The sequence below is a fragment of the Hyperolius riggenbachi genome, chromosome 11 (assembly GCF_040937935.1).
Source record: "Hyperolius riggenbachi isolate aHypRig1 chromosome 11, aHypRig1.pri, whole genome shotgun sequence".
Lineage (NCBI taxonomy): Eukaryota > Metazoa > Chordata > Amphibia > Anura > Hyperoliidae > Hyperolius > Hyperolius riggenbachi.
This window is the reverse complement of record NC_090656.1, coordinates 254,063,918-254,089,875: the sequence shown is the minus strand read 5'-3', so window position 1 is coordinate 254,089,875 and position 25,958 is coordinate 254,063,918. Positions and strand designations below refer to the sequence as shown.

At 48.2% G+C, this 25,958-nt stretch overlaps 1 protein-coding gene across 2 annotated transcripts in view; it reads left to right on the top strand.

Annotated features, from left to right (window-relative positions):
• The window catches only part of CREB3L1 (cAMP responsive element binding protein 3 like 1), a 182,310-nt gene that overhangs the window by 133,799 nt on the left and 22,553 nt on the right, over positions 1–25,958 (top strand). For both annotated transcript variants that reach the window (XM_068261734.1, XM_068261733.1), the window contains exons 3-9: positions 605–753; positions 2,491–2,566; positions 6,157–6,314; positions 6,405–6,554; positions 7,760–7,818; positions 9,071–9,139; positions 11,840–11,939. In XM_068261734.1, the coding sequence (XP_068117835.1) occupies positions 605–753; positions 2,491–2,566; positions 6,157–6,314; positions 6,405–6,554; positions 7,760–7,818; positions 9,071–9,139; positions 11,840–11,939 (761 nt within the window). The remainder of the gene's footprint in view (positions 1–604; positions 754–2,490; positions 2,567–6,156; positions 6,315–6,404; positions 6,555–7,759; positions 7,819–9,070; positions 9,140–11,839; positions 11,940–25,958) is intronic.

Sequence of the window (25,958 nt, the reverse complement as noted above, 5' to 3'; positions counted from 1 at the left end):
GAGCGGTCCTGGGGCTGCCGCTATTCATGCCAATCGGCGTGGAGCGGTCCTGGGGCTGCCGCTATTCATGCCAATCGGCGTGGAGCGGTCCTGGGGCTGCAGCCATTCCTGCCAATCGGCATGGAGCGGTCTGCAGCGGGTTAACACATTTGCATAAAAATGAACATGATGATTTTCATCTCTTAGAATTATTTGCATCTCATTCTCCATTCCTAAACCAGTAAACTGGCTCATCTTTTCTGAGTAAATTCGGATTTGCTGAATAAGACTGCAGATAGCCGTTGCACCCTGTCCTGTCAGGTGCATCACTGCGGAATGTTTGTTTAATGAGATTTCTGAAGCCAGTAAAAAAAAAATACATCTGGTCTCCCAGAATACTCTGTGTGTGGAATTTCGCATACATAAACAGCCTAGGCTAAGCATCACTGGGAGGGCGGGGCTACAGACCAATATATAGCAATCTATAGATACAGGAAGTGTTTCCGCTGCCAAAACCAAGAAAATTTCCATAAAAGAGGGTATGCTGAATAATTTACTGCATTCTGCTATAGGTCACTACAGGTGCTCTTTAAGATGATCTGTATTCTGCTTGTGTGTCTTGCAGAACCGTCCAGTGTGGTGTGGGAGTTGGAACACGAGCTCTGCTCATTACTGGTCAAACAGGAACAGAACTTCTTACAACAGGCGGAGCCGACCTACCCGGGCCCAGCGCTGGAGCAAGCTCCGGGGCCCGATCTACTGCACAACGGGGAGGTGAGTGCTCAGAATGGGATCTAATAATATGTCCCGCCCACAGCATGGCTGATCTAATATGTCCCGCCCACAGCCTGCCTGTTCTAATATGTCCCGCCCACAGCCTCTAATAATATATCCCGCCCACAGCCTCCCTAATGTAATATGTCCTGCCCACAACCTGCCTGATCTAATAATATGACCCACCCACAGCCTCCCTCATCTAACAATATGTCCTGCCCACAGCCTGCCTGATCTAATATGTCCCGCCCACAGCCTGCCTGATCTACTAATATGACCCACCCACAGCCTCCCTCATCTAACAATATGTCCTGCCCACAGCATACCTGATCTTATATGTCCCGCCCACAGCCTGCCTCATCTAATATGACCCGTCCTACAAGCTGCCTAATGTAATATGTCCCGCCCACAGCCTGCCTCATCTAATAATATGCCCCGCCTACAGCCTGCCTGATCTAATATGTCCAGCCCACATCCTGCCAGAACCTAGAATGTCCTGCCAACAAACTCTGCCTGATCTAATAATATGCCCTGCCTACAGCATTCCCTGATCTAATAATATATTCCACCCACAGCCTGCCTGATCTATTATGTCCCGCCCACAGCCTGCCCGATCTAATATGTCCCGCCCACAGCCTGCCTGATCTAATAATATGTCCCGCCCACAGCCTGCCTGATCTATTATGTCCCGCCCACAGCCTGCCCGATCTAATATGTCCCGCCCATAGCCTGTCTGATCTAATTATGTCCCGCCCACAGCCTGTCTGATCTAACAATATGTCCTGCCCACAGCCTGCCCGATCTAATTATGTCCCGCCCACAGTCTGCCTAATCTAATATGTCCCGCCCACAGCCTGCCTGATCTAATTATGTCCCGCCCACAGCCTGCCTGATCTGATATGTCCCGCCCACAGCCTGCCCGATCTAATATGTCCCGCCCATAGCCTGTCTGATCTAATTATGTCCCGCCCACAGCCTGTCTGATCTAACACTATGTCCTGCCCACAGTCTGCCTGATCTAATATGTGCCGCCCACAGCCAGAGTGATCTAATAATATGTCCCGCCCACAGCCAGCGTGATCTAATATGTCCCGTCCACAGCCTGCCTGATCTAATATGTCCCACCCACAGTCTGCCTGATCTAATAATATGTCCCGCTGATCTAATAATGTGTCCCACAGCCTGCCTAATCAAATAGGTCCCGCCCACAGCCTGCCCGATCTAATAATAGGTCCCACCCACAGCCTGCCTGATCTAATATGTCCCGCCCACAGTCTGCCTGATCTAATATGTCCCACCCACAGTCTGATCTAATATGTCCCACCCACAGCCTGCCTGATCTAATGTGTCCCACAGCCTGCCTAGTCAAATAGGTCCCACCCACAGCCCGCCCGATCTAATATGTCCCGCCCACAGCCTCGCCGATCTAATAATATATCCCACTCACAGTCTGCCTGATCTAATAATGTGTCCCACAGCCTGCCTAATCAAATGGGTCCCGCCCACAGCCTGCCCGATCTAATAGGTCCCGCCCACAGCCAGCGTGATCTAATATGTCCCGCTCACAGCCTGCCTGATCTAATAATATGTCCGGCCCACAGCTTGCCTGATCTAATATGTCCCACCCACAGCCTGACCAATCTAATATGTCCACCCCCCCCGCACAGCCTGACCGATCTAATAATATGCTCCGCCCTCAGAACACACTAATAACTGTGTCCCATTTTTCTGTTGCAGAATGTCTCCAGGACCCCGATCTCACACATCAAGCTGGAGCCAGGAGTCCCGAACCACCTGCTCAATGTAGTACCAGGTGAGGGAGGATTTTAAAACCCGTCTCTAAATTCCTGGTACACACATCCAATTTTGATTGCCCAATGTTACCACTCATGTGGCATGCAGATTTTGAATACCATAAACAGATAGTGTAGCTAAACTCTCATACTACATGAAGGTGGTAAAATTAGCCAGTCATTGGCCATTTAAAATTGGTTGTGTGTATGCACCCTTAGAAGTATGGCCAAACCTTCCCCGTGTGATTGCTGCAGAAAACTAATCTAAAGGTTTATACACACATCCAATTTTGATTGGCCAATCACTGGTCACTTTTACCAATTCCATGTTTTATGAGAACTTACGGACATGTATATCATATCCTAGTATTCAAAATCTGTTGGCCCTCGTGCTATATGAAGGTAGTAAAATTGGCCAATCAAAATTGGATGTGTGTGTCCACACACTGAGAAGCAAGAATGGCAGCAATTAAATATTCCCTTGAAAAGCAATAGGTGAAGCTTTATACACTTTTGTAGGCTCCACCCACTTTTCTGAATATAAATCCCAGTCACCCAGTGACCAACTGTGCAAAGTTTAAAAACCCTGCCATTAACAGTGTCAGAATTGCTGCAGTTTACAGTTTTCCAGTGAAATTTGTATTTGTCTCCACCCACTGATGACCCGGCGTTGCCCGGGTATGTATTTGACTGGCATTGGCTCCGCCCACTTTCTAACCCTAACACACAAACACTCATTGACCAAGTTTGTGAGCTTTGGGGTCCTTGGCATCAATAATTTGTATATTCCAATAGAAATTAAACAAAGCAGATTGGCTGTGTGTGGCTCCGCCCCTCTCCAGCATAGATACCATGTGCTGCTACTTTATCTGGATAAAAATATGAAGCCAGTTATCAGCGAGAGGTGTCTACACATGATGCCCATTTTTTAAATATTTTTTTCTCTCTTGATTCAAGAACCATGATTAATTTTCCCAATTGATTGACGTTTCAAAAATCTGACCAATGTATCACACTCGTGTTCTCAATTCTCCCCTAAAATATTTAAACAAGGAAAACCTAGAAAAAAATGGGTTGGTTCTTTTACATAGAGAAACTTATCTATCCTACGCTATTAGATTTTTGGAATAAAAAAAAAGCAAAGACCAAACACAATCTTCCACCACAGCCGTACGATAAATATAGGAAAATGGGAAATTTGATCAGATTTTTCAGTGGAAAAAAATAAAAATGTAATTCTGTAAAAGCAATTGTTTGAAAAAGTTAACATTCTGAATGAACATGGTGTGCACTTTAAAGTGGGATAAAACTCAGAGCATTCAATAAAAATATGTTTTCCCACTTTTTATTACCCATACAGATCTCATATTTGCTTTTGTGCACAAGTAATATTGTCCATTCACAAATTACAAGTTCCCAAAGTACAGTTTATCTGCTCTGAAAGCTGCCATTGCATTTTATTGCATAGCTGCTGTATTTTTATATTAAAATCCATGTAGTGATCACTTCTCAGTTAAAGGCTCATGCACATGAGCCACAGCGGTGGCTCGAGCCATTAAAAAAAAAAAACAGTGACAGCTCGTCGCCAGGTCCCTCTGTGCAACAGCCGTACACACGGCACACAGATTCGGCGGAAGCTGTCGCCGAAGATGTTCCTCCCCCACCCCCCCCCACCCCTGCCGGAAGCTCCATACATTGTGTATGGAGTTGCTGTTGCTGGTCCGCATACACACGCCGGACTAGCGTCAGTTGCGTCGAAGTTGCGTCGACAACTGTTGCAGGCGATTGACGAAGTCAATCGTCCGGCGACAGCTCTCAGTAGCAACGGTTCGGGGCACGCGCGTCATACACACGGGCGACCTGTCGCCGCAACACGCTCGTGCCACGTGTTGCGGCGACAGTTGTAGCCCGTATGTATGGGCCATTACACACATACTAGAAGCAGAGAGCACAGTTTTGACACTTTGCTAATATTTACCACTCTACCCCCGCCCGTACGAATTTCTCCGTCCCTTTTTCCATCCTTTAACCCCCAAAGACGGAGAAATCGTACTTTCCACGCTCCCGCCGCTGCCCGCGCTCCCGCTCGGAAACACGCCGCTCGCCCGGAGATCAATGAACTGGAAAATCCATTCCCGTTCGTTGATCTAAGCCCTGCAATGATCCGCTGCTCTCCGATGAGCAGCGCGATCATTGTGAAAAAAAAACACTTACCCAGCCTCCTAGTACTTCCTCCAAGCTTCCGGAAGGACGCTTGGAGGTCGCATTAAAACAAAAAGTTACTGTGGCCAAATAGTAAAACTACACCCTAAACATTTTTCACATACAAATAAATTACTTTTACACAAAAAATTAACTCATTACCTCCCACACTCCCAATTTTTTTTTTTTTTTTGTAAAAAAAATTTACAATAAAAAAAAATACATAAATAGTTACCTTAGGGACTGAACTTTTTAAATATTTATGTCAGGAGGGTACAACACTGTTACTTTATAAACTATGGGCTTGTAATTAGGGATGGACGCAAAACTGAAAAAAATGCACCTTTATTTCCAAATAAAATATTGGCGCCAAACATTGTGATAGGGACATAATTTAAACGGTTTTATAACCGGGACAAAAGGGCAAATAAATTTCAAGGGTTTTAATTACAGTTGCATGCATTATTTAAAAACTATAATGGCCGAAAACTGAAAAATAATGAATTTTTTCCCACATTTTTCCTTTTTTCCCATTAAAACACATTTAGAATAAAATAATTCTTGGCATAATGTCCCACCTAAAGAAAGCCTAATTGGTGGTGGAAAAAACAAGATATAGTTCGTTTAATTGTGATAAGTAATGATAAAGTTATAGACAAATGAATGGAAGGAGCACTGGTGGTCAGGGGATAAAACCCCTCAGTGGTGAAGTGGTTAATGTACCTGACAAAGGAATGTAAACAAAAGATGATGTTACCACCTCTTTGAATGCGGATAGATGCTGCTCACTGAAGCAAGGGGCTTTCCACTTAAGAACTAAAGACTTACGATGTGACTCCTGAAAAAAAAGTTACGTACCTCTTTCATAGAGTATTCTTCTTGGTAGACCATCCCTGCCCTCCCTTTCACTTTCAAATGCTTTATTGCCTGTCTCCAGGCTTCAGAGCAGACCCCGACCCTCCCCAGGATCGCCTGATCTGAAGTACATCAGGATAGCCGCTTTAAATGTATTCCTGCGCTGTTCGTATAGCAGCTAGTGCGGCTGTGCAGGTCTTGACCTCTGTCCACCCCGCGTCCTCACTCCCGGCAGTCTCGTATGAGTCATGTGGGCAGGATCACATGACAGTCATGAAAGTGAAAGGGAGGGCACGGTTGGAAGAAGAATGATCTTTGAAAGAGGTACATAACTTTTTTTTTTTTCAGGATTTGCATCGTAAGTCCTTTAACTGTTTGAATGCTGTTCTGCTACAACTTTTTTTTTTTTTTTTGTGGTAGTAGATTTAATGCTGTAAATAATCTTTTAGAGCAAAGGGGAAATGCTGAGTTTCACACCACTTAATTACAGACATTACCTGCTTTGTAAATGCAATAACCCGATGAGCTGACATGTCTCCCCGCTGCCCTCTAGATGTGTTGGGAGTCATGCCCCTCACCCCACCCAGCAGTCATAGTAGTGACAGCGATGGATCTCAGAGTCCGCGATCACTTCCGCCACCCAGCCCCGCCCGTCCGGCGGCCCGCTCCTCTCATGCCATCTCCTCCTCACCACTCCTCACCGCCCCTCATGTAAGTGTGTCCTCCATCACAGACCCTCCCCTCCCAGAGTTCCCCCGCAGTCCCATACTAAACATTGCTGTGCTTTCTTCTGGGGTCCAGAAACTGCAAGGCACGTCGGGGCCCCTGATGCTGACGGAGGAAGAGAGGCGCACGTTAGTGGCCGAGGGGTACCCCATTCCCACCAAACTGCCCCTCACTAAGGCTGAGGAGAAAGCCCTGAAGAGAGTGCGCAGGAAAATCAAGAACAAGGTAAGGCGGATGTTCTGTGATGGATATAGGCAGATACATCAGTGGTCCTCAAACTACAGCCCGTGGGGCGAATGCGGCCCTCGAGGATTTTTCACTGGCCCCAAACACAATGTATAACTTATAGATGTGGCCCTCTGCACCTTTAAATATCAGCGGCCAGCATATAGAATAGCAGTGCTGGCCCCACCCATCCACATACTGTAGAAGCCATCAGGTGACACTGCTGTCCAACTGGTTGCCAGGTTGTCACCTGGGAATGCTTCACTGTCTGGTGCACAAAGACGTTCTCCGGACGCTACGTGACTGAATGGCTGCTGCTGGGATGATTTTGGGGGGGGGGGGGGGGGGGCGGGGGTGAATCAATACCTAGATTCAATGTAATATTTTTCAACATCATTTTAAGTATGTTCCGGCCCCCCAGCTGTCTGAAGTATGTTGACCAGGCCCTTGACCGAAAAAGTTTGTTGACCCCCATAGTACTAAAATAAGATGAAAAGTACAAAACCAGCTATGCAGCCTGTTTCTGTCCTCAGTTTCTTTCCCCGGCTGCTACAGCTGCCTACACTGAGTCTTGTACTCTAGTAGCATTGTTTCCTTTGCCATACTCTGATGACTTATAGTGGGAGGAGCAGTCATGCAATGCTCTGAAAACCTAAAGTGGGAGGTGCAGACATACATCACTTAGATGACCTCTAGTGGGAGGAGCAGACATACATCGCTCTGATGACTTATAGTAGGAGGAGCAGTGGGAAGAGCTGAAATTCATTAGTCTGACCTATAGTGGGAGGAGCAATGAGAGATGCAGACATCACATTACTTTGAATACCTGCAGTGAGGGGGCAGACATACTTTGCTCTAAGGCCTGCAGTGGGAGGGGCCGACCTCACATTACTCTAAAGACATATAGGAGGATGAGTAGTAGGAGAGGCAGACATACATTGCTCTGATGGCTTATAGTGGGAGGAGCAGTGGGAGGGGCAGACATGCATTGCTCTTATGGCGTATAGTGGGAGGGGCAGACATCATATTACTCTAAAGACCTGTAGGGGGAGGAGTAGTGAAAGAGGCAGCCATACATTGCTCTGCTCTGATGGCCTATAGTGGGAGGAGCAGTGGGAGCCCCTCCCGCTGCTCCTCCCACTATAGGCCAAAGACATCACCTTACTCTATAAATCATTTGGTATCCCCTTTGTGTCACTGTACAGATCTCAGCTCAGGAGAGTCGGAGGAAGAAGAAGGAATATGTGGAGTGTCTGGAAAAGAAGTGAGTTGTGAAATGTGTGTACATCGCTTCTTCCAATCCTATTTATCATTTGTCATTTTCCTGCATGTGGCTCTGAATGTGCGTTACTCCACTAGTAATAGATCTGTGTTACATTGTTGTTGTGTCATCGTCGTTACTGTTACATTGTTACTGTGTCCTCCTTGTCGAGTTATTACGTTGTTACCTTGTCCTTCTTCCTGAGTTGTTACATTGTCACTGTGCTCTTCACTGAGTAGTTAGTATGTTTTCTAGGCATGGTCAATGAGATGCAAATCATTTCGAGTTGATGCAGGATTATGCAAATTTATGCAGATTGAAAATGGACCATTCAAATTTTACCTCAGCAGGATTTGATTGGTTCAAGTACAAGCTGCATACATTTGCATAATACTGCATCAACTCAATTTTTTTAAACATCTCATTGACCATACCTAATGTTTGCTGTATTAAAGGCCATTGCCTTCCATTACTGATTTCTTAAAATGGCCTTTAAAGTATAACTGGAATCACTCCCAAATTTTCTCCTCATGAACAGTGGCGTTATAATTCTGGTGTATCTGCTGTTCTGCCAGCATCTCCACCCCTCCCTGCTCCCTGCAGACACCCCGCTATGTGAGATCTGATAAGTGTTTTCTGTATATCTATAGCATTGATGCAAGTGCCCCTCCCACTTCCTCTGTACAGACAGGAATAATGATATACAGAGTACACTGATCAGACCAGATGAACCGATCACAGATGTGTGACACTGAGAATGACCTAGTAGAGAAGGGAGGCTGATTGGATGGGAGCAGATAGAGGAATGAGGAATACTATCAGCAGGAACAGCAGTGCCGTGTATGATGTAATGCTACTTAAGCGAAAAACAGGAAATCACCAGTCATTTCAAGGGTATCATAACAATCTTTTTTTCCAGCAGTAATTTGAGAGTGATGGTTTATCTGCTATAAGTTCACTTTCCTTTTATAGCCTTACTAGTGACCTAAGCCCATTTAAAAACGGGCTCTAGGTCTGTCTCTGCGCGCTCGCACATGCCCGACCTGCGCGCACGGAACCACCTGCTGCCGCACGCACACACGCCCGCTCGGCTGGCCGGCCTCCTGTATCCTGTCCCAATGGCTGTGTCAGTGCAGGACATGTGCAGTAGCGCAAAAGCACTGACATGGGACACTTGTAGATTATTAGGTAGGATTTTAGCCCACTCAATGGTGGTAGATCACTGCATCTGTATCTCTCCGTTCTGTCCCCCCAGGGTGGAAACCTTCACATCACAGAACAGCGAGCTGTGGAATAAGGTGGAGAATCTGGAAAACGCCAACAGGTGAGATTCATCACTTTGTAAGTGTCAATGGGAGGGACACATAGCAGGAGGGCCCTGGTGCAGAACAGCAGCCTAGGACCCTGCCGTGACATATAGTAGATTGCAGTAAATGATTCAGGATACCCACTCTTACGGTAAATATCCTAGTTTCGAGGTCAGAAACACTTGCTATAGCTATATATTGGTGTGTAGCCCCACCCTTTCTGTCATAGCCTAGGCTGTTTATTTATGTGGAATTAACCCCCCAGAGCATTCTGGGAGACTAAGTAGTATTTTTACTGGCTTCGGAATTATAAAAATTATTATTTTTATATAGTGCCGAGTATATATTGTCTTGTCAGGAACTGTCCTTCAGATGGTCTCACAATCAAATCCTACCAGTGTCCTATGTCTATGTATGTAGCTTGACGTGTAGTCTATGTACCATAGTCTAGGGTGTATTTAGGGGAAGTCAATTAACTTTTCTTTATGTTTTGGGATGTGGGAGGAAAGCGGAGTGCCTGGTGGAAACCCACACAGGCACGGGGAGAACATACAAACTCGATTACTCCATGCGGGAAGATTTTGCTCGAAGGGGGGTGGCTGTATATCGATGGCTGGCTAGCGGACCAGCCAGATCTCCCATCTAACAATGGTCTCCCATGGCCCCTGCAGAGTGCTAGATGCATTACTTGGCAATTGTTAATGCTCAAATACACCTAGAGTTAAAGGGGCACTATGGCGAAAAATTGTAAAATCTAAAATGTGTGCAAACCTAGACAAATAAGAAGTACGTTTTCTCCAGAGTGAAATAAGCCATAAATTACTTTTCTCCTATGTTGCTGTCACTTATAGTAGGTAGTAGAAAGCGGACAGAAGTGACAGGATTTGGACTAGTCCATCTCTTCATAGGGAATTCTCAGCGAGGCTTTTACTCTTTTTATAAAGATATTCCCTAAAAAGGATTTAAACAATTCTGCTGGCCAACTTTCCTGTTCCCTACACAGTGAATGACAGTTGCTCTGTCCAACTGCCATTCACTAAGTGCTTTTGAAAATAAATAAATCCCTAAGAATCCCCCTGTGAAGAGATGGACTAGTCCAAAACCTGTCACTTTTGTCAGATGTCTACTACCTACTGTAAGTGACAGCAACATAGGAGAAAAGTAATTTATAGCTCATTTTACTCTGGAAAAAAACGTACTTCTTGTTTTTTAAATTTTAAAATTTTTCACCATAGTGCCTCTTTAAAGAACAAGCGACACCCATGCTAACCTAGAAATAAAAAACACATATATAGGTAGATAAATACTACTTCTACTTACATAACAGATGTATTGTGCTATCCACGTAATGATTCCTGTGAATTTTATCAAGGAAAAGCAGAAAATCCTATTCTAGGCAGTGGCCATCTTGCCAAGCTAATGCTGACATCATATCCTCCCTGACTCTTGTTTCCCCCCCTCCCTTCTCTTGCTCATTGTGTATTCATTAGCTGCCCTCCTCCCAGAGTCTTCAGACACTCCCACTGAGGTGTATACTAACAACTGCACTGTCTTTTTTTTTTTTTTTTTTAATTTTATTTACACATCCAATCACTGAGTCACCTCAGCCTTGCTTGTAAACACAAGTAATCAGGGTTTTTCTGATAAGCAGCTAGGCAGGGAAATAAATGGAAGAGGAGGAATATATTATAGATAAAAAGAACCCCCAGCATTCAACTCTTTGGCACTGTTTGGCACTTGGGCCAGTGCTCCTAAAGTATGTGATAACTACAAACCATAACAAGTAGATGTACAGAGGCGCCAAAAGGATAAAATATGCTAAAATGTTTAAAATATTCGGGTGGCGGCGGTGGACCGGCCACTCAGAAATAGACTCGATGCTGTCGCTTAAGATAAAGACAATTTATTCACATACTCCATGAACAGAACCGCAACGCGTTTCACGGGTATATTCCCGCTTCCTCAGGCAATAAACAGATAGGAGTACACAGTACAGTCTCAAGGTCACGAATAGCGCCTCTGGCGTTGCGGTTCTGTTTATGGAGTATGTGAATAAATTGTCTTTATCTTAAGCGACAGCATTGAGTCTATTTCTGAGTGGCCGGTCCACCGCCGCCACCCAAATATTTTAAACATTTTAGCATATTTTATCCTTTTGGCGCCTCTGTACATCTACTTGTCAAGATATCCACCCTTGGTGGTTGGAAGGGTGACAAACCCTCCTTTCCTTCTTCAGAGAGCGACATCTTAATCCTGAGTGGGGACAGGTCTAATCTCCCCACCTGCCTATATAGTGGTTGCCTAAACGGTAACCCATGTTTGTAAGTATAATACTTACTCCACACTAATTCTCCCTGATCCAATACATACTACACTATATTGGGCTCTCGGTTTCTCTGTTTTACAAACCATAACAGCAGAAAAAGTTTTGCAAGTTTTGAATGCAAGATTAGCATCTTTATCACTAATACACTCAGACCAGTTGCTGTTGTAATTTGATTTTTATGGTGACAATACCGCTGTCCTGTTTGTTTTTAGTGGTGTAAGACATTAGCACCATCTAGTGTTCATCCTATAAACTGCAGCCTCAGATTCACAGATATGTGCAATAGCATGACATTTGTCAGTGTTTATCAGCAGCCAGCAGAGGGACGATTAACTGACAGGAATGATAAATCTGTCTTCACAGGAAGTTACCGTTTCCTTCTCTTTCCCAGGTCTCTTCTGCAACAGCTACAGAAGCTGCAGGCCTTGGTGACTGGCAAGGTGCCGCGACCCTGCAAACTTGCTGCAACACAGACAGGAACTTGTCTCATGGTACGTGTCCCAATAACCGGACTTGTGTAACAGTGACAAGCAGAAGATGGTGACACCTCTCTGGCATGGCAGCCCTGCTGATTCTCTGCTTCTAATAGCCATAGCCCCCAACAAGCATGCAGCAGACCAGGTGTTTGACTCAAAGCAAACCTGAATGAAAATGATTGCATGTGTAGCACAGCTAAGAAATATAGCATTAGTAGCATAGAAAAGAGTCTCATATTGTTTTCCAGTACAGGAAGAGTTGAAAAACTTCTGTTATCTATGCAAAAGAGCTTCTCTGAGCTCTTCCATCCAACTTGAGTCAAAAACAGAAATGATAGGAGCTAGCGCAGTCCTGTTTTCCGAAGCACTTAAAGAGGAGCTGTCAGCCATACTATCTCAGAAAACAAACACACACACACATATATAAGTAGATAAATACTTGCTCTACTTACATAACATATGTGTTGCAAGTCCACTGTTAAGCTTGGGGGTGTAATCTCCACAGTCAGCATACAACACATAAGCTGACGTGAAGGAGGTACACACACCAGCACAAGGGATCAGGATATCCCCAGTTTAGTGGGGGAGAGGACTGACTCCAATAGGAGATTGTGGTGCACAGAGCCGGTGCAGATCTGAACAGCCACAAACACTTTCGTAACAACGTCTCAGCGCAAGGTAGCGCTGAGCGCATAAACCAGGACTGAGGAGATCAGGACAGGTAGACAGAATGAACGCTTGCTAGCTAGCGATTACTTAGCGACAGCAAGCGTCCAAAACCAGACAGACTGGAATGAGGCAGCCAATGCGTTGCGGCGATGGCGTGCCTCACAAAGACAGGACAGGAGAGACAGGAAATAGCAGGATCGAGATAGATGAACGTAACACAGATAAATATACAATAAGTATGTTTTCCTAGCGTATTACAATTACAGCTATCAATGAAACTATTCGTAACGTCTGACTAACATATGTATATATTGGCAATGAACCGATATATGACATAAGCAGGAACTCTGACTAAGACTGGAGTAATACAGGGAACAGGACTCAGAAGGATTCGCTATCTCTTCGCAGAGATGAACGCAATCCACAAACAGGACCAGGAACAGGATTCAGAAGGATTCGTTATCTCTTCGCAGAGATGAACGCAATCCACAAACAGGACCAGGAACAGGATAACTAGCTCAGCACGGGTGTTCACGATACGCGCAAACTACCAAAACGTGCTGGAAAACTGACTAGCTGAACACAGGAAATAAACAGTTCGTGTACGTATATATCAGCGACACTGATATATTAACGTAACACGAATACAAGGAAAATAACAAAATGCGCAAGTATGCGTATATATTGGCGATGAACCAATATATGACACAAGACAAGCAAGTAGCAACTTCTAGAACAAGAGCAGAACTAGGAGGACTCGCTGACCCCTTCGCAGGAGTCAGCGCAGTCCACACGGACCAGGAACAAGGTGGGGCACGAGCAGAGTAACAGATAGAGTCTGAAACTATGATAGCCCATGAGGCATTGCAGGAAGCAGTTCTTTATACTGAGGTCATCCAATGGGAGCAGACCTGCAGATTCCCACACAAGTGAATGGTAATTAATCACAGGCTGATAGCAGGAAAAGGCAGACAATGATATGCAGCCTGCAGGAAAGGGACCGCCCCTCCACTGCAGCAGACAATGTTTGTTTACACAAAAGCATATTAAACTGTCATTAACTTCAGAGCGACTGCAGATGGAATCAGCAACTAGTTTAAGTGCAAACCAAACTATGCAAGCAAATGCATGTAATGACATTAGAACTGCTTGGTTTGCAATACCACTGCAGTCAGCAGAAAACGCTGCAGAAGCGATCATAACAGTACCCCCTCCCTTAAACGCGGCCTCTGGACGCCTATGAAAACTGACATATTTCTCCTGAACCACCCAAACCAAAAAATCAGAAGTGGGAAATCCAGCAAACTGATCTGACTGAAAATTCATGAAGGTCGGATCCGTCCGACAAAACCAAATTCCCGAATCAGTCTCACCAAAACTAGACCAATTGGAACCAGAACCTACCGAACCATGCCCGTCAGCACTACAAGCCTCAGTGTGATACCCATCAGAACCACGACTTCCAGAGAAAAGCCCCCAGAAACTCTCTGAGCGATACCCACCGCCTTCTCGGGACTGTCCAAAAACGCCAAAGCCTTTACAATGCCCACCGGAACTGTCCCCACCAACACAAAACCCACCGTTGAACCAGTCCAAGGTACCAGGACAAGTTTCCTCAGAGATCTCCCAGAACACCTGGAAGCTCCAAAGAGATCCCCACAGGTCAGAACGCCCCTTAGGTTCACATGGAGAACCACCAAGAACCCCTATGGAACCCAGGGCAACTCTAGAGTCAAGGTCACAAGGACAAACATCAAGATCAGGGTTTTTAGGGACCAGAACCATCTCCGGGCATGCAGGCCAACCGGCAACATCAGAACATGTCTCCACTAGGGAAGCGTGTGAGCACGCCAACACAGACACACTTGGGCACTCTGGCATACGAAGCACATCTGGGCACACTGGCACAAGAGAGACTTCTGGGCATGTCAAGGAACTGCAAACCTCAAAGTCAGTCAAGGTAGGACCGAAACCAGGACTGGGCAAAAAAAAATCATCATGACTAGACTTCACAGTTACTGGATTGTCACTAAAAAATGCAGGATTAGACTTAGATGTCTCTGATTCCAGCAAAGTTATTAACAAATCATGTTCAGGGGCATTTACAAGACAGGACAAATCTTCTGATGTATGCACCGAACTAGACAGGGTTCCCATAACTTCTTCTGGACTAGACAGAGACTCATCAAATACACTGGATTGGAGCTCATGAAGGGCTGCAAAACAAGTCAGTAGTGCAGCAATCCCCACTGGACTAGGCAAAACTGAGTAACTCACTGGACAGGAAGGGGACTCAGGAACTTCTGCCACACCGGCCAGAGAACCAGAATTTTCCAGGATACAGGGCTGGGTTTCAGAAACACTCATTAACCCGGACTGAAATTCTGAGATTTCTATTATTTTTTCCAGCGAGTCAGAATTATCCATGTTACAGGGCAAGACTTTTGAAACATTCAAAGGACAGGGCTGGAGTTCCTCGGCTGTTACAACACTGGAGAGGGACTCAACAACATTGGTTAAATCAGACTGTGTACAGGGCAAGGTATCTGACACACTTGCTGACGAGGACAATATTTCAATGGCTTCTGCTTCGCTGGGCAGAAATTCATCAAGTTTTATTAGAGCAGACTGTAATTCCAAAACAGCTGCTAGACAAGTGAATATTACTGTAACACCAACTGAGGTAAGCAGTGCCTCAGACTGTTCTGCTAGAGGGTTTGAAGTATCCCAAGTACTGGGTGAAGCATAAGACTCTGTGACCACAGCTTCACTGGACAGGATCACCGAACAGTCCACACTGCAGGGCAAAACCATGGAAGCACCTGCTGGACAGCATAATGATTCTGTGACCTGAGTTTTATTGGAGAGATCTACTGCACAATTCATGGTACAGGGCAAGTTCACTGGAACATTTTCTGAACACGGTAATAATTCTGCGATTTCGGACTCACATAGCAGACGCTGTGAGTTATTCATGAGACTAGAGTGAGGTGTAGAAACAGGAAGATCAAAACACAATGTTTGCGCATCTAAATCACCATTCAATTGTGAAATTGGAAAATTCAGATGTTGGGGTTCTGAGATTTCTGGACAGGATTGCTGGGACTCAGAAACTGATGTAGTGCATCTATTGGCATCTGCTGGATCAGACAGGAGTTGAACTTTATTAACACAGGTAATTTCTGCAGAAGTATTTGCAGAGACAGGCAAGATTTTTCTGGTGTCTGTTTCACTGAACAAAGACTCATGAGTACTGGCTAAGCTGGACTCAGAAGTCAGCAGGACCTCTGGGTCCTCTGCTGAGAAATTTGTGCATGGCAAGATTAAGGAAGTATTAGTAATTTCTGTCTTACTGGGAAGTAACACTGAGTTATCCATGGTACAGGGTGGAATTACAGGAACTTCAATTTCACACAAAAGGAGCTCTGAATCACTCGCTGAATCAGCCAAAGGTGCTGAAGCAGGCGAGTCCTCAGGAACTGAGGAAGTGGAACAATCTCCACTAGACAGTGTGTCTTCCCTGGTATCAACTGATTGAATCGCATAAAAATCGTCCAGAATCATTCTCCACACATCGATCAATGGAGCCACAAAGTCATACCCACACACACCGGTTTTTATTAGGTTATAGGCAGACTTAATGCATGCATTCAATACTAATTCACTCTTTGCACTGTAAAACTGACAAAATGAACTTGCATCTTTCTTCCATTCATAGACCAGGGCTTCCATCTCTCCTTTCTCAAATGGAGGATCCCATGCATATTTAACAGCTGAGCATTCCGGCTGATCATAGTTTGCAAATGTGTTAGTGGCAGAAACATACATTGGGTTATTTAGCAGGTGATTGGCCGATTTCTTATTCCTAAGGATCTCCAATACCTGTAGCAAGTATTGAACTGTAGTGTATGCAAATTTCCCTTGCTGCACGAATAAATTGATCTGTTCAATACTCTGTAATATATCTTCATAATCATATTCAGATAATTCATTTAAACAAGAACCTTTATTTTCCCTGGCTAGCAATGAAAGTTCATTAGTAGTTTCATAGGTCCATTTGACTCCCCTGAATGGTGACTGAATTTCATTATCTGCTAATGGTGGAGTCTCGTTACAGATCTGATGCGCAGTCGCCAAGGGCAACGACTCCGCTGATTGTAACGCTTTTCTTTTGGAGCGTTTACGTTTGGCTTTAGACCCTGCTGCCTTAGCAGAAGAAAAGTTATCAGAACAATTATCTGCTTGCTGATTATTTTTGTAGGCAGTAGAAGGAGCAGCTGATTGACAAGCTGCCAGGAGCTTATCAAAAGGGCTAGGCAAATCGGTTTTGCGCAGCCAGTTATGGATCACAAACGCTAGAAATTCCAGTGGTCTTTCTTTTAAATTGGTATGATCCAAGACATCGTAGGCCCACTGAAACAATCTTCCCTTAAATAAAACATAAACTAGCTGGGGGGCCCACGTTGAAACAGGAGTAGCCTGGAGCTCAGGATTGGCCAGGAACCTGGCACATTCAGAAAAAAACTCATTTTCTGTTTCAGAATTGAGCTTCTCAAATTTCTTAAAGGAACAGGAACCATAACAAACAGTGTCATCTTTGCTGGGAACCCCCCCCACAATGGGGATTGGTAATGGGGCTATCATAATGTTAAGCTTGGGGGTGTAATCTCCACAGTCAGCATACAACACATAAGCTGACGTGAAGGAGGTACACACACCAGCACAAGGGATCAGGATATCCCCAGTTTAGTGGAGGAGAGGACTGACTCCAATAGGAGATTGTGGTGCACAGAGCCGGTGCAGATCTGAACAGCCACAAACACTTTCGTAATAACGTCTCAGCGCAAAGTAGCGCTGAGCGCATAAACCAGGACTGAGGAGATCAGGACAGGTAGACAGAATGAACGCTTGCTAGCTAGCGATTACTTAGCGACAGCAAGCGTCCAAAACCAGACAGACTGGAATGAGGCAGCCAATGCGTTGCGGCGATGGCGTGCCTCACAAAGACAGGACAGGAGAGACAGGAAATAGCAGGATCGAGATAGATGAACGTAACACAGATAAATATACAATAAGTATGTTTTCCTAGCGTATTACAATTACAGCTATCAATGAAACTATTCGTAACGTCTGACTAACATATGTATATATTGGCAATGAACCGATATATGACATAAGCAGGAACTCTGACTAAGACTGAAGTAATACAGGGAACAGGACTCAGAAGGATTCGCTATCTCTTCGCAGAGATGAACGCAATCCACAAACGGTAACAGAACAGGATTCAGAAGGATTCGCTATCTCTTCGCAGAGATGAACGCAATCCACAAACGGTAACAGGACAGGATTCAGAAGGATTCGCTATCTCTTCGCAGAGATGAACGCAATCCACAAACAGGACCAGGAACAGGATTCAGAAGGATTCGTTATCTCTTCGCAGAGATGAACGCAATCCACAAACAGGACCAGGAACAGGATAACTAGCTCAGCACGGGTGTTCACGATACGCGCAAACTACCAAAACGTGCTGGAAAACTGACTAGCTGAACACAGGAAATAAACAGTTCGTGTACGTATATATCAGCGACACTGATATATTAACGTAACACGAATACAAGGAAAATAACAAAATGCGCAAGTATGCGTATATATTGGCGATGAACCAATATATGACACAAGACAAGCAAGTAGCAACTTCTAGAACAAGAGCAGAACTAGGAGGACTCGCTGACCCCTTCGCAGGAGTCAGCGCAGTCCACACGGACCAGGAACAAGGTGGGGCACGAGCAGAGTAACAGATAGAGTCTGAAACTATGATAGCCCATGAGGCATTGCAGGAAGCAGTTCTTTATACTGAGGTCATCCAATGGGAGCAGACCTGCAGATTCCCACACAAGTGAATGGTAATTAATCACAGGCTGATAGCAGGAAAAGGCAGACAATGATATGCAGCCTGCAGGAAAGGGACCGCCCCTCCACTGCAGCAGACAATGTTTGTTTACACAAAAGCATATTAAACTGTCATTAACTTCAGAGCGACTGCAGATGGAATCAGCAACTAGTTTAAGTGCAAACCAAACTATGCAAGCAAATGCATGTAATGACATTAGAACTGCTTGGTTTGCAATACCACTGCAGTCAGCAGAAAACGCTGCAGAAGCGATCATAACATCCACGTTTTGATTTTAGTGATTTTTCTACAGTAAAAAAAGAGAAAATCCTTTTTAGCATTTTAAAGAGACTCTGAAGCGAATTTAAATTCCTGTTTTTATCTTTTATTTATGTTCAGCATTATAATGAGCACTAAAATGCCGCATCCCCGCAGCAGAACGAGAGTTTTTTTTACCCCCCAAAGGCAAAAATCCACAACCTTCAAAGTCATGGATTTTGCTGCCCAGGGAGGCAGAGCTTTGAGCTGCAGCTCTGCCTCTATGCAAGTCAATCCAACGTGGATCTCCGCCTCTCCCCCGCCCCTCTCAGTGAAAGAAAACAGGGGCGGGGATTGACGCCAGGAGAGGCAAAGCTACAGCACAAAGCTCTGCTTCTGAGGAAGCGCTCCCCGATTTTAGCCCTGGGGATTTAAGGGGCGGTATAAGACCCTTGTTCTGCCTCACGGATGCGGCGTTTTAGCACTCACTATAATGCTGAACATAAATAAAAAATAAAAACAGGAATTTAAACTCACTTCCGACTCTCTTTAACCTCCTTGGCGGTAACCCCGTGTGTGACACGGGGTAAGCCGCCGGAGGGTGCCGCTCAGGCCCTGCTGGGCCGATTTTAATAATTTTTTTTTTTGCTGGACGCAGCTAGCACTTTGATAGCTGCGCCAGCACTCTGATCGCCGCCGGCCCCTGCCCGATCGCCGCTATCTGCTGCGGCGCGGGCCCCCCCCCCTCCAGACCCCAGCGCTGCCTGGCCAATCAGTGCCAGGCAGCGCCGAGGGGTGGCCCGGGACTCCCAATGACGTCCCGACGTCAGTGACGTCGGTGACGTCATCCCGCCCCATCGCCATGGCGACGGGGGAAGCCCTCCAGGAAATCCCGTTCTATGAACGGGATTTCCTGATCGGAGATCGCCGAAGGCGATCGAAGCGGGCGGGGGGGTGCCGCTCAGCAGCGGCTATCATGTAGCGAGCCCTCGGCTCGCTACATGATTAAAAACATTTTTTTTTTTAAAAAAACTGCTGCGCTGCCTCCTGGCGGTATTTTTCATACCGCCAAGGAGGTTAAGTGTGGCTATTTGTAAGCCAATCCTGATGTAATTTCCTCCCTTACTCTCCTCTGGCTGATTTTCCCGCCCTTCACTATAGAAAGTGCATTATCTCAGCATGAGAAATATTGGCCAATCAGAGAGGAACAGAGAGGGGAAAACAGGAGGGAAAGAGGCTTCAGCCAATCAGGCAGCATTAAGGTAGCCATACACTGGTCGATTTGCCATTAGATCGACCAGCTGACAGATCCCTATTGTTTAGAGAGGGATCGTATGGCTGCCTTTACTGCAAACAGATTGTGATCGGTTTCAGGCTGAAATCTATTCACAATCTGTGGAGCCGCCGCTGCCGCCTGTCCCCCCCCCCCCCCCCCCCCCCGTATACATTACCTGACGCTGGCTCCCGAGCGTCTTCTCCGCATCTTCTCCACGCTGCACCCGCTCCATCCCGGCGCTTCCTGTGTCACTCCGTGACCAGGAAGTTCAAATAGAGCGCCCTCTGTTTGAACTTCCTGGTCATTGCAGTGACAGGAAGCGCCAGGATGGAGCGGGTGCAGCGCGGAGCAGATGCGGAGAAGACGCCCGGGAGCCAGCTACAGGTAATGTATACCTGATCGGATCGGCCGCCGCTAGCGACGCGCACCCTACCCGCGGGCGATCGAGGGTAATTTCCCGCACGGCGCGATCGACGGACCGATCCGATTTCGGGAGGAAATCGGATCGGCGGGTGCGTTTAGCGCGAACGATTGGCAGCAGATTCGATCCCAGGATCGAATCTGCTGTCGAAACGGCCGCGAATCGGGCCAGTGTATGGCCACCTTTAGTCTGAGGGGAAGTACAGAAGCAAAAAAAGGACAACCCAGCATGCCCTGCAACTTCCTTTGTGCGGCAGATGTACCAAATAAGAGTCAGGTAAACTGGGGAATGACCATTTATCAACAAGAAAAGTAATAGCGATTTTAACTTTTGGATTGCCTGGTTAGCATCCTTATTACTTGTTTACCAGATACAAATAATTGATTTTTTATTTTATGCCCGACAGTTAGGGCTGGTGCACACCGAGCGGCTTTTTGGGCGTTTTCAGATCCGCTTGCGGCTGCGGATCTGCTTGGTCAATGTATCTCAATGGGGTGGTGCACACCAGAGCGGGAGGCGTTTTGCAGAAACGAAAAATGCCTGGGTGAGGCATTTTTTGGATTGCGGGTGCGTTTCTGCCTCAATGTTAAGTATAGGAAAAACGCAAACCGCTCTGAAAAACGCCTGTTCAGAGCGGTTTTGCAGGCGTTTTTGTTACAGAAGCTGTTCAGTAACAGCTTTACTGTAACAATATATGAAATCTACTATACTGAAATCCGCAGCAGCAATCAGCAAAACGCTAGCAAAACGCCTCATAAAAATAAAAAAAAGCGTTTAAAAATCTGCTAGCATTTTGCGGATCTGCTAGCGGGTTTTGGTGTGCACCAGCCCTTACACCTTAAATGAGAGGAATTGGAAGTTGCCATATTTATTTCCTTAAAGGGAAGGTCCAAGCAAAAAAAAAAAATGAGTTTCACTTACTTGGGGCTTCTACCAGCCCCATGTAGCCATCCTGTGCCCTTGTAGTCACTCACTGCTGCTCCAGTCCCCCGCTGGCAGCTTTCTGACCTCGGAGGTCAGGGCCACATTGCATACATTTTTACGCATTCCAGCTAGTGCAGGAACAAAAATTTACGTGTTTCACCACTAACGCGTAAAAATGTATGTGTTAATGTTCCTGCACTAGCGGGAATGTCTAAAAATGTACGCAATTTGGCCCTGACCTCCGAGGTCAGCAAGCTGCCAGCGGGGGACTGGAGCAGCAGTGAGTGACTACGAGGGCACAGGATGGCTGCATGGGGCTGGTAGAAGCAGAACTAGCTGGCGGCGGGGGACTGGAGCAGCAGTGAGTGACTACGAGGGCACAGGATGGCTGCATGGGGCTGGTAGAAGCAGAACTAGCTGGTGGCGGGGGACTGGAGCAGCAGTGAGTGGCTGCGAGGGCACAGGATGGCTGCATGGGGCTGGTAGAAGCCCCAGGTAAGTGAATCTCATTTTTTTTTTTTGCTTGGACCTTCCCTTTAAAAGCAATACCTGTTGCCTGGCTGTCCTGCTTATTCTCTGCCTCTAATACTTTTAGCCATAGCCCCTGAACAAGCATGCAACAGATCAGGTGTTTCTGACATTATCAAATCTGACAAGATCAGCTGCATGCTTGTTTCTGGACTGATTCAGACACTACTGCCCCCAAATAGAGCAGCAGGGCTGCCAGGGAACTGGTATTGTTTAAAGTGAACCTTAAGTCACAAAAAAAGAGTTTTACTTAACTGGGGCTTCTACCAGCCCCCTGCAGCAGTCCTGTGCCCTCACAGCCACTCACTAATCCTCTGGTCCCCCGCTGCCAGCTAGTTCTGCTTCTACCAGCCCCCTGCAGCAGTCCTGTGCCCTCACAGCCACTCACTAATCCTCTGGTCCCCCGCTGCCAGCTAGTCCTGCTTCTACCAGCCCCCTGCAGCAGTCCTGTGCCCTCGCAGCCACTCACTAATCCTCTGCTCCCCCGCTGCCAGCTAGTTCTGCTTCTACCAGCCCCCTGCAGCAGTCCTGTGCCCTCGCAGCCACTCACTAATCCTCTGGTCCCCCGCTGCCAGCTAGTCCTGCTTCTACCAGCCCCCTGCAGCAGTCCTGTGCCCTCGCAGCCACTCACTAATCCTCTGCTCCCCCGCTGCCAGCTAGTTCTGCTTCTACCAGCCCCCTGCAGCAGTCCTGTGCCCTCGCAGCCATTCACTAATCCTCTGGTCCCCCGCTGCCAGCTAGCTCTGCTTCTACCAGCCCCCTGCAGCCATCCTGTGCCCTCCTAGTCACTCACTAATCCTCTGGTCCCCCGCTGCCAGCTAGTTCTGCTTCTACCAGCCCCCTGCAGCAGTCCTGTGCCCTCACAGCCACTCACTAATCCTCTGGTCCCCCGCTGCCAGCTAGTTCTGCTTCTACCAGCCCCATGCAGCCATCCTGTGCCCTCGCAGCCACTCACTAATCCTCTGGTCCCCCGCTGCCAGCTAGTTCTGCTTCTACCAGCCCCCTGCAGCAGTCCTGTGCCCTCGCAGCCACTCACTAATCCTCTGGTCCCCCGCTGCCAGCTAGTTCTGCTTCTACCAGCCCCATGCAGCCATCCTGAGCCCTCGCAGCCACTCACTAATCCTCTGGTCCCCCCGCTGCCAGCTAGTTCTGCTTCTACCAGCCCCCTGCAGCAGTCCTGTGCCCTCGCAGCCACTCACTAATCCTCTGGTCCCCCGCTGCCAGCTAGTTCTACTTCTACCAGCCACCTGCAGCAGTCCTGTGCCCTCGCAGCCACTCGCTAATCCTCTGGTCCCCCGCTGCCAGCTAGTTCTGCTTCTACCAGCCCCCTGCAGCAGTCCTGTGCCCTCGCAGCCACTCACTAATCCTCTGGTCCCCCGCTGCCAGCTAGCTCTGCTTCTACCAGCCCCCTGCAGCCATCCTGTGCCCTCGTAGTCACTCACTAATCCTCTGGTCCCCCGCTGCCAGCTAGCTCTGCTTCTACCAGCCCCCTGCAGCAGTCCTGTGCCCTCGCAGCCACTCACTAATCCTCTGGTCCCCCGCTGCCAGCTAGTTCTGCTTCTACCAGCCCCCTGCAGCAGTCCTGTGCCCTCGCAGCCCCTCACTAATCCTCTGGTCCCCCGCTGCCAGCTAGTTCTGCTTCTACCAGGCCCCTGCAGCAGTCCTGTGCCCTCGCAGCCACTCACAAATCCTCTGCTCCCCGCTGTCAGCTAGTTCTGCTTCTACCAGCCCCCTGCAGCAGTCCTGTGCCCTCGCAGCCACTCACTAATCCTCTGGTCCCCTGCTGCCAGCTAGTTCTGCTTCTACCAGCTCCCTGCAGCAGTCCTGTGCCCTCGCAGCCACTCACTAATCCTCTGGTCCCCCGCTGCCAGCTAGTTCTGCTTCTACCAGCCCCCTGCAGCAGTCCTGTGCCCTCGCAGCCACTCACTAATCCTCTGGTCCCCCGCTGCCAGCTAGCTCTGCTTCCACCAGCCCCCTGCAGCAGTCCTGTGCCCTCGCAGCCCCTCACTAATCCTCTGGTCCCCCGCTGCCAGCTAGTTCTGCTTCTACCAGCCCCCTGCAGCAGTCCTCCTGTGCCCTCGTAGTCACTCACTAATCCTCTGGTCCCCCGCTGCCAGCTAGTTTCGTTTTGGCCATGCGTAGCTTTTTCCGCATTCCCGACTGTAATTAGCGCTATTGCGGGCCGCAACGCGAACAAAAATACGCGTTGCCGCATTACGAACTTATAAATATGCGGCAACGCGTATTTTTGAACGCGTTGCGGCCCGCAATAGCGCTAATTACAGTCGGGAATGTGGAAAAAGCTACGCATGGCCAGTCCTGACGGGCCTGTCGGCAAAAAAAAAAACTAGCTGGCAGCGGGGGACCAGAGGATTAGTGAGTGGCTGCGAGGGCACAGGACTGCTGCATGGGGCTGGTAGAAGCAGAACTAGCTGGCAGCGGGGGACCAGAGGATTAGTGAGTGGCTGCGAAGGCACAGGACTGCTGCATGGGGCTGGTAGAAGCAGAACTAGCTGGCAGCGGGGGACCAGAGGATTAGTGAGTGGCTGCGAGGGCACAGGACTGCTGCAGGGGGCTGGTAGAAGCAGGACTAGCTGACAGCGGGGGACCAGAGGATTAGTGAGTGGCTGCGAGGGCACAGGACTGCTGCAGGGGGCTGAGGGAAGCAGAACTAGCTGGCAGCGGGGGACCAGAGGATTAGTGAGTGGCTGTGAGGGCACAGGACTGCTGCAGGGGGCTGGTAGAAGCAGAACTAGCTGGCAGCGGGGGACCAGAGGATTAGTGAGTGACTGCGAGGGCACAGGACTGCTGCAGGGGGCTGGTAGAAGCAGAACTAGCTGGCAGCGGGGGACCAGAGGATTAGTGAGTGGCTGCAAAGGCACAGGACTGCTGCAGGGGGCTGGTAGAAGCAGGACTAGCTGGCAGCGGGGGACCAGAGGATTAGTGAGTGGCTGCGAGGGCACAGGACTGCTGCATGGGGCTGGTAGAAGCAGAACTAGCTGACAGCGGGGGACCAGAGGATTAGTGAGTGGCTGCGAGGGCACAGGACTGCTGCAGGGGGCTGGTAGAAGCAGAACTAGCTGGCAGCGGGGACCAGAGGATTAGTGAGTGGCTGCGAGGGCACAGGACTGCTGCAGGGGGCTGGTAGAAGCAGAACTAGCTGGCAGCGGGGGACCAGAGGATTAGTGAGTGGCTGCGAGGGCACAGGATGGCTGCATGGGGCTGGTAGAAGCAGAACTAGCTGGCAGCAGGGGACCAGAGGATTAGTGAGTGGCTGCGAGGGCACAGGACTGCTGCATGGGGCTGGTAGAAGCAGAACTAGCTGGCAGCGGGGGACCAGAGGATTAGTGAGTGGCTGCGAGGGCACAGGACTGCTGCAGGGGGCTGGTAGAAGCAGAACTAGCTGGCAGCGGGGGACCAGAGGATTAGTGAGTGGCTGCGAGGGCACAGGACTGCTGCAGGGGGCTGGTAGAAGCAGAACTAGCTAGCAGCGGGGGACCAGAGGATTAGTGAGTGGCTGCGAGGGCACAGGACTGCTGCAGGGGGCTGGTAGAAGCAGAACTAGCTGGCAGAGGGGGACCAGAGGATTAGTGAGTGGCTGCGGGGGCACAGGACTGCTGCAGGGGGCTGGTAGAAGCAGAACTAACTGGCAGCGGGGACCAGAGGATTAGTGAGTGGCTGCGAGGGCACAGGACTGCTGCAGGGGGCTGGTAGAAGCAGAACTAGCTGGCAGCGGGGACCAGAGGATTAGTGAGTGGCTGTGAGGGCACAGGACTGCTGCAGGGGGCTGGTAGAAGCAGAACTAGCTGGCAGCGGGGGACCAGAGGATTAGTGAGTGGCTGCGAGGGCACAGGACTGCTGCAGGGGGCTGGTAGAAGCAGAACTAGCTGGCAGCGGGGGGACCAGAGGATTAGTGAGTGGCTGTGAGGGCACAGGACTGCTGCAGGGGGCTGGTAGAAGCAGAACTAGCTGGCAGCGGGGGACCAGAGGATTAGTGAGTGGCTGTGAGGGCACAGGATGGCTGCAGGGGGCTGGTAGAAGCAGAACTAGCTGGCAGCGGGGGACCAG